This window comes from Populus euphratica, unplaced genomic scaffold, assembly GCF_000495115.2.
Source record: "Populus euphratica unplaced genomic scaffold, PopEup_1.0 scaffold528.1, whole genome shotgun sequence".
NCBI lineage: Eukaryota > Viridiplantae > Streptophyta > Magnoliopsida > Malpighiales > Salicaceae > Populus > Populus euphratica.
The window spans coordinates 204059-212800 of NW_011500078.1; the positions used below are offsets into that span (position 1 = coordinate 204059).

At 33.6% G+C, this 8742-nt stretch overlaps 2 protein-coding genes across 3 annotated transcripts; both read right to left on the reverse strand.

The window, feature by feature from the left end:
* Window positions 1-1589: 1589 nt before the first annotated feature.
* Window positions 1590-5740, reverse strand: LOC105108708 (ubiquitin-fold modifier 1). Of its 2 annotated transcripts, XM_011003126.1 has the most exons (4): window positions 5553-5738; window positions 5341-5438; window positions 2438-2470; window positions 1590-1882 (listed from the first exon to the last, which is right to left on the reverse strand). In XM_011003126.1, the coding sequence occupies exons 1-4, from the start codon at window positions 5639-5641 to the stop codon at window positions 1809-1811; spliced, it is 294 nt and encodes a 97-aa protein (XP_011001428.1). In that variant the 5' UTR covers window positions 5642-5738; the 3' UTR covers window positions 1590-1808. The 2 variants fall into 2 exon arrangements, with proteins under 2 accessions (XP_011001428.1, XP_011001429.1); XM_011003127.1 differs by lacking the exon at window positions 2438-2470 and having other exon boundaries at window positions 5553-5740.
* Window positions 5741-6682: 942 nt separating this feature from the next.
* LOC105108709 (thaumatin-like protein) lies at window positions 6683-8532 on the reverse strand. The gene is made up of 3 exons (XM_011003128.1): window positions 8429-8532; window positions 7158-7821; window positions 6683-6980 (listed from the first exon to the last, which is right to left on the reverse strand). The coding sequence occupies exons 1-3, from the start codon at window positions 8496-8498 to the stop codon at window positions 6857-6859; spliced, it is 858 nt and encodes a 285-aa protein (XP_011001430.1). The 5' UTR covers window positions 8499-8532; the 3' UTR covers window positions 6683-6856.
* Between the last annotated feature and the right edge of the window lie 210 nt (window positions 8533-8742).

Genomic DNA, 8742 nt, shown 5'->3' on the forward strand with positions numbered 1-8742 from the left:
AGCCAAAAAATTGAAAGCGACTCTAGATGCACTTGTCCTCACTCTCTCAACCTCCCAATGAACTGACTGCTATGACGATATCACCGTTGTGGGCCTCGCCTCTCTGGGGCACCCGGTATCCCACTGCCATTTCTCCTCTTTTACCGACTTGCTAGAAGGCAAATAACAAGTCAAATCAAAATATGTAGACTAACAAACGCCCACATGCTGCCGGGGTGCTTGAATAGGAACATGGCCTCATTTGGGAGGAGACCTGCAACACATTCTCTTGTACAGTTTGGTCGGCGAGCTCACACCATCTTCAACGTGGGTAGAGGGCACGCGCACTTTGGTCCGAAAAGAGCAAGAAAGTCAGTTCACTCCTCCACCTTTGCAAAGGGTCCTGGGTACTGAAAATGTTCGACTAATGACTGGGGTTCGGACCAAGGATAATGCTGAAATAGAAATGACGTTATCCGGGAGCAACCCTTTCACGTCGCAGCAGTGTGGGAAACTAGAGGTGATAAAAAAACTAATTGATTAAATTGAAAAAACAAAAAAAATTAACTTAGTAAACCAAACAAAAAAAAATCTGAATTAATCAATTAAAAAACTAAAAATAAAAATTCAGTTCAGTTCAATTCTAATTTTAAAAATCTAAAATCAATTAAACTAGACTAAATAAGTTCAATTTGCGGTTCCAATCCAAAGAAAAGATTTATTTTATTCATTAAAACCCTATTTCCTCAATTTCATTTTCTCAAACAGGTCACAACCACCCTCTCCTCTCTCTCTACACTAGCTTTCTAGTTTGCTCACATTTCCCTCACCAGTCCTTCTCTCCTATCTTTTCTCTATTTTTGATTTCTTAGTTAGTTATGTGCAATTGGAGATGAGAAAAATCCATGTATTTTTTTTTTTCTGTTTTGCTTACTCATAGATCAAGGTTTTAAATTAGTTTCTTGAATTGTTTGTGAATAGATTAAAAAGTATTTTCTTCCAAAAATATGTTTTGATTTCCTCAACTTGACTTAATATTGAATTCCTCATCAGCTTTTTGTTTGAAGATTCTTGGTTCACTGAACTTGTAATAAAAAAACAACTTGGTTTTCAAGGTAAGGAAAACATTTTCTTTTTGCCTTTTGTTGTCTTTTATTGGTTTTCTACCTTAACTCACTCCTAGAGTTTTAATTGGAAATTATTTATTTGTTATAGTTTGAAAATAACAATTGAATTGAAACATATCCAACCAGTTTAGATAGGAAAAAAACAAACCGAAACAATCGGTTTGAACTAGTTAGCTGGTTCGGTTTATAGTTTTAAAAAATATAAATACAAATTTGGTTAATTTTTATTAGTTTAAAATCAAACTGAACTTAAAATAATCATCCCTGAAAAACCCATGAGGCACATGTACTTCCCTAACGAGCCTTTATTTTAGTCTATAACCTAGATCTATAATCCAATTAAGTCAAGGTAAAAAAGTACTAAAACCATGGCATCTGTATTGGCCCTGATTAGAAGTAACCACGCCTTTGACCTATAATCATTCACCCCTAGCTCAAATCTCTGGTGGAATTATGGATTGGACAAAATGGAAGAGAAAGGACTAAGAAAAAGAGCAACGCGACCTTTCCATTGTGATTAATTCAAAGACCATGTGTTGCAGCTACCTTTCATCCCAGTTCATATTGATCATCATATCAGTTACACTAATATAATGCGAACAGGCAACTATCAACCCAGCTTATAGAATGGCACAGAAGAAAACAAGACACAGAATAAGCAAAAAGATAAAAAACTTCCTATGTCTGATGATAATCCTGTTTTCAACATTCAAAAGCTCCAACTCTATCACGGGGGATCAAGCGCAGTTCAGTACCATGTTTAAGGAAGACATTGCCTAGCCAGTCAAAAGCACGTGTAACAAAAATCAAGATCCTTGTCAACAGTGTAGTGCACAAATCATTTAATTATATCATCATGAAAAGATACTTCCTAACATACGGAGCTACCATATGAGCAAGGCCTAGGGTTGAAGGGTTACGATTTAGTTTTTTTCCTAAACAAATTGAGAAGTAACTCACTGAAATCGCAAAAGCACATTAATGTACTGTCAATGCACTTCTAAAGCTAAAGTGATGATATCTTAACAGAAATCTGATCACTTGCAATTGGGATGATAATAAAAGCTACTGTGTTATCTGTTGAAGACAGACAAGGCATGAACAATAAATGATTTGTGCCTTACTCATGATCCTAGGGGTTACTGGCAGACATATCCTTGATATTATGGGATGCTGAAAATGGCAAAACTAGAACGTGGAGATGGGACATGAGGCATACATGCAACTTATAATATTATGATCAATTACCATCCATTGGGAGACACCATAAAAAGACAACGGCGAATTAACTGAAAACACACATCTAAAAATATAAAGAGAGCATGGCATACCTGCACTTTGTTGAGGATTGATTCCCACTCCATCTGGAGAGGGAAGTCAAAACAAAAGGTTTGATGTAAGAAACAGAGAAAAATGCGAGGGAGACAAGTAATGGCTTAGACCGCATGTTCATAGAAAAAATAAAGATCAATGTAGTCAATTCATTTACAAAACCAAATTGGATTTTTCCATCCTGTCAATTTGACTTGTCTAATCTCTTCATAATGCCAACGCAAATCAGTTATGTAATCCCAAATCCCAGTGACAAGGCGACCATAAATCAAGAGCACTTTTTTAAAGGAAATCTCAAGAGTTTGCTTGCCTCTAAATCAGTTGAAAATCATCAAGGACCATCACGATAAAAAATTTCTGGTCTTCCGTATGAAAAAGAGAAATGCAGACAGTGAATCACAGTTTTACTTCATGGCACTATGCCAGATCAAAGTCCAAGACAAATACAGACCAAAATACAATTCCAGCAGAAGTACAACATCACATAGAATAGTCCTCAGGGTCTAGAAACAATGCAAAAAAGTTTAACTTTTCAACCATGTAAATAAGAACATCTTTTAAGGGAGTCGTTTGTCAAGAAAACAGTTTAGCAGGGACTGAACAAAAAGTTCAAGAAAAATTATTTTCCAAGCTCAAAATCGATATTCAAAAACATGTGATCTGACACTTGTTCAAGCATCTCAGTTGAACACAAAAGCATCAAGAGAACAGCCTTCAACTTTAAAAAAGGAAAGCAACATAGGTTTAAAGATTTCATAGTTGCATAGAATTTCAAAACTCTTCTCCAAAACCATACGATGGTTAAAACAAGATATTTTAACCTAACTGAAACCCTCTATTTTTGGTTCCCGTGTCTTTCATGTGTATTTTCAGAACATGTTAGCCCGAATTCAACTTCCTTTCTATTCCAAAAATAGAGTGCACTTTCTCGTACAAGATTCATTAAACAGATGTAACACAGTATGTAAGATGAGTTTTCTAGTCCCACAAAACAACCTTTTATTTTACAAAACAAAGATCACTTTTCGAATACAAGAACCAAACATTGCCTTAAGAGTCCTGAAACAGCTCATGCTAGCTGTTTACCGACTCCAAATTTCAGAATAAAAGAGGGTACAGGTGACAAACAAAATGAGATGAGGAGGCAATCATCAAAAAAGGAAAAGTTTTCTGGTCTAAATAGCTTAAAATGAGGTAACTTCTAGTTTTCAAATATGTTCCTCTTCAAAGGACCAAGTAGGTCCATCCCTGAGGTGTAGCAGCAGTAAACAAACATCGGATATAGGCAAAGAGCTCATCAAAATGAAAACTGTCAAGCGAGCTTTAGTAAATAGGATAAAAACCAAGTTTTCCATTTGACAAAATCAGGAATTAAAACTAATTAAAAGGAATTCACTCCATTGTGTAATGCCAAATCCAATTGCAGGAAAAATGTCCCAGAAAATGAGATTCCAGCAGAACAACTATCATGTCCCAAAAACTAATCACTCAAGGTGGGCAATGCAAACTAAAGAAACAACTTTCCTACTGTTTAAAGAATGATCTTTTTAGGAGAAGAGTGGAAGGCCAGATTAAGAGGGAGAAAATAGAAATAAAACATTAAAAATTTGGGATGAGATTACTTTCCAACTCAAATTGATTTTCAGGGAAACCAGTAGAATCTAGAATACAACATTTGTGCAAGTCTCTGTTATGCATATACGCATCACAAGAAAAAGCTTCAACTTAAAAAAAAAGAAGGCCATTTTAAGTTTTCTTGTTTCCCAGTTGCATAGATTTAGCAGCATTTTACCTATAAATTTAGGAGGCTAAAAGCAATATGTTAACCAACATGATAAGAAAATAGAAATGAAACAGTCCTTAAGAGTCCTAAAACAGCACATACCAGTTGTTAAGCCACCAAGAGTAACAGATAGAACAGAAGAAGACTATGATCAGTAAAACAAGAAAAATACTTAGAGGCCAAAAGTAATATGCTATGAAAAATTATTTAAACATAAAATTTGAATTTGTCAACAGACAGCTCGCCCAGTTGAAAATCATAGAGGATCTCATGAAAATTGTGATTTTACAGTTCATATATATATATATATATATATAAGATCAAAATGTAAAACAAGCAATTAAACTAATTAAAAAATCCACTCCATCACACCGTCAAATCAAATTCCAACATGGGCATCTATTTGAAAATAGAATTCCATCAGAACAAGTATTACATCACATAGATTTTGCCAGAGTGTAAAAACAATGACAAAATCAAGAAAAACTCAACCTCCAAACCATGTAAGTAATATCTTAAAAAGGGCGGAAAACAAAACAACAATTTAGCAGGGAGTAACAGCAAAACTAAAATAAAAAAATAAAAAAATAGTAAGATAATTTTGAAAGGTCAAATTGGTGTTTAGAGAAACCACAAGTGATATATGATTTAACATTAGTTCAACCATCTTGGTTAAAAACCTGTTTCTTTTTTAGTTTCAGAAACGTTTTTGAATTTCAAAAATGATTTTGAAAAAAATTGAAAATGTTTTATTTTTTTTTTGTTTTTATATCGTTTTGAATATCAAAAATAATTTTTTTTAAAATAAAAAAATATTATTTTAATATATTTTCAAATAAAAAAACCTTGAAAAACAATATCTGCCGCAATATTAAATAGGCTTTTCAATATGCATCATTAGAGTGACATTTTGTTGCCTTGTACATGCATATAGTTAACATATACCATAATTATCTTATACTCAATGCTTTTGTTTCCAACATAATCTCATGAGGCTCTTATCAAATTATTTCAAACTCTTATGTCCTCTTATTTTTTGCTGCTCTCATATTTTTACACGCATTTTCTCATTGCATGTAAAAACAAATTATAAGAAGAAACACGAAAGAAGAGAAGTACCGTTGGTGATGATAGCGCTGGTTTGGGGAGGAACTTTGAATTCCTCGGCAGCGAATTTCAAAACGGCCGTGAACGGGGCTGCTTCCGGTACGCTAAATCTGGAATTTCAAAAATTAGCACATTGAATTAAAAGATAAACCGCAATTAAGAAACTCAACAGCGAATCAAAAAGGAAAAAAGAAAATTAAAGAAACTGAAACGAATTAACGCACACTTTGAAAGGGAGTTTTGGATCGGAGGTGAGCGTAACTTTGAACGACACTTTTCCACCACCAGCAGCAGCAGCACCGCCACTCGCCATTTTTCAGTCTTCTTCTTCTTGTTTTTTTATCAACTTGACTGTTGATGTTTTTCTTCTCCGTTCGGAGGGACTGGGTGAGAGAACTTACCACGTTTTATATACGCACTGCTTGTATAGGATGGGTCCCGCGTACGAGGGTTTTTGTTCTGTTTTATTTTTTATTTTTAATTATAATTATTTTTTAATGTCATTTTTATGATTTGAATGTTCTGTTATTAAAAAAATTGAAAATTATTATTTTAATATATTTTTAATTAAAAAATATTTTTTAAAATATACATCATATGCTAATGAACAGTATATCAAATTTAAACGCCAAGGACAATTTTTTTTTTTTCATTTCTCTATGTAGTTTTAAGATTACATGTATATTTAAAAATATAGTTTTTTTTTATAAAAAAACACAGTTCATTAAACAAAAACCAATAGAAATTCAAGAAAAAAATATTTTTAATAAAATATTCATGATGAAAAAAATATGCAGCAGGTTCACATGGAACAATCAACAAAATGATAGCTAACATTATATAAAAAAGGTGTAAATCTTATTAAAAAATAAATATTAAATTGATTGAAATCTATCAAAATGATATTTTAATTATTTAATAAAAAAATAATAAAGGGATATAAAAAAAATGCTTGCTAATGTAATAAAAAATATTATAATTGGATTTGAAAATAAATTTAAAATTAAATGATATTTAATAAAATAACATTCTATATATATATATATATATATATATAAACATGATTTCAATTTAAATATTAAAATAAATTAATTTTAAATTATATAATATAAACACGATAAAAAGTGTTTAAATATAATTTTAAAATTTAAAATATTTTTAAATAGTTAATATTAAAAAAATTAATTAAAAATAATTCAATCCAAATAAGAACGGATAAAAGATTTCAATAGTAATGCTCGCCGATTTTGCAGTAGTTACGCTCATTAAATAAATTCCCTCGCCTCCCCCTCCGTGTTGGGGGCGATGTACAAAAGGATAAACAGACGCCATTCTTTCTATCTTTTTAAAGAAATAACAAATTAAGTTGAAATAAATAGAATGAGCAAATCCGTATCTACATTCAATTCGGAAATACTTCCTCGCGCGAAGAGAAGATTAAATCGGTAATAAAATCGTACAAGGTGAAGCTCATAAAAAATGAGGCTTCGAAAACAGAAAACGTGTTCTTCTTGCTTAGAATCCATTATCAGAAGGCAAGTAACAGTGGCAATACGAAAACGAGAGCCCACCATCTCTCAATCAGTGATTTTAAGCCTCTTGATCCACTGCAAACAAGCTTGTTATTATGGTAGGTGCAAACCCCTCGCTTCCTGAAATCAAAACCAGAAAGTATACATGTTTATACCGAATCCAAAAACTTTAATAAGACAGAATTTCTCTTATTCTTGTAGGGATTCTTCTGCTTATATATATATATATATATCCATGGATATTATATAGGAAAGAAGCTGAAAATCTTAATATATGTGGTCGTCCTGTTTACTAACCTGGATGAGCAAAAGGTGATGACATAATCTGTTCCTGCGCACGTACAAATACTGGAAGGATCATCATATGCATAGCTATAAGCAGTGGGGCAAGCTTCTTTGAACTTCTTTGAATAAAATGTAGGTTGGCACACCCTAGGGTTTCCATAAAGTCCCCTGCAACAATATTCATCCGTGTTGAACACATCACAAGCGCTTCGACAAGCGATGACCTTTCCCTTGGACTTAACAGCCAGCTCTGAAGGGCAAGTATTCCTCAAATCTGCATCACAGCCAGCTACACTGCAATTTCCTTTACCGTTGATCGGCGTAACAGTTATTGGCAAGTTAAACCCGTCGACAAGGCTGACATCGTAAAAGTCGAGTGTTGTTAGGGTAAATTCAGCAAGTGAGGCAGGGGTTTCACCTGAGGCCCTGCATTTCAGGAATGAACCACAGGTCCCAGTCTTGCATGAACCGTTGCCATTTTTGTCAAAACGACAGCCTGTTCTTCCCCATATCCGCCCACTCCAGCCAACCGGAGCATTTAAGACACTAGATTGGCCTGGTTTCAACTCAAATCCACCACCATTGAAGTTCTCACCTGGGAAGATACCCGGCCATACCGTTTCTTTGCAATAATTAGTTATGGTGAAGACTCTCAGACTCTCTATCATTTTTGGCCCTGTCCATCCGGGGAAATTGAGTTAAGAACAGGAAAATATTATGATGAAATAGATTCAAAAGGTTGTAAGAATGGCTAGTGATTTAAATTATTATAGAGAAACGTCTATAATTTTGAATCATAATTCAAAAAAATCAATAAGTTAATTAAAAATCTTAAATTTCCATCAAAGAAAAATCTTGATTAATTCAATCTTTGTAACAACTTTTTAATTAAACTGAAGGTTATATTAACCGAACTTATTTATCGTTTTTCTCTGAACCAAATATTAAAAAATAGCCTGAATTCAATCTTAAATGTATTTTTACTGTTTTAGTGGTGGGCCCTACTAAAAACCCTAGACTTTCTACACTATCAAATTATTACTAGTACTTCTCGGTTTTATCAAACACACTAGTAGTCGGTTGATGGTATTGCAAACCAGGGGTATAAGTATAACATTAAGGAAGTTGTACTGAAGAAGTTTTAGTGGTGGACCCTACTAAAAACCCATGACGTTCTACACTATCAAATAAACCAACCTGGCATAGCACTATAAATCAATAGAGTTAGCTAATTAATTCATAAAACAAGGAGCAGAGCTGATAAGGATTTAGAAAACGTTTACCTGATGAGACCGCGAGTAGAATCAGCGACAGCAGTAGATGCAGATTAAGACGTGCCATCCCTCTTTGCATGTTTCTCTCTGTGGAGGTAAAGAGTGAAAATGGAGGCGGCATATAAAGCAGGGTGGTGAGAATACGTGAGGACGGAGGGACAGTAAAATTAATATATTAGTCCCATTGAAGGAAGCATTTAGAGCAAAGCGGGTTTGATTCTTTCCCTAATTCTTTCATGCAAGTTTATCGAGGTTCCATTCATTCCTTTTTCTTCACTTTTACTTTTCAGTAGTGCATCAAAGTGATAAGTGGATCTGTAACC

What these genes read in the sequence shown, in the direction of transcription:
- LOC105108708 (XM_011003126.1), bottom strand. Translation starts at nt 5,641, where the DNA reads ATGGCGAGTGGCGGTGCTGCTGCTGCTGGTGGTGGAAAAGTGTCGTTC. An exon ending in CAGCGCTATCATCACCAACG is followed by an intron (nt 2,471 to 5,340) that starts GTACTTCTCTTC and finishes TTCCCTCTCCAG; the next exon opens with ATGGAGTGGGAATCAATCCT. An exon ending in CAATCCTCAACAAAGTGCAG is followed by an intron (nt 1,883 to 2,437) that starts GTATGCCATGCT and finishes TTGACTGGCTAG; the next exon opens with GCAATGTCTTCCTTAAACAT.
- LOC105108709 (XM_011003128.1), bottom strand. Translation starts at nt 8,498, where the DNA reads ATGCAAAGAGGGATGGCACGTCTTAATCTGCATCTACTGCTGTCGCTG. An exon ending in TCTACTCGCGGTCTCATCAG is followed by an intron (nt 7,822 to 8,428) that starts GTAAACGTTTTC and finishes CCGGATGGACAG; the next exon opens with GGCCAAAAATGATAGAGAGT. An exon ending in ATCACCTTTTGCTCATCCAG is followed by an intron (nt 6,981 to 7,157) that starts GTTAGTAAACAG and finishes TTTTGATTTCAG; the next exon opens with GAAGCGAGGGGTTTGCACCT.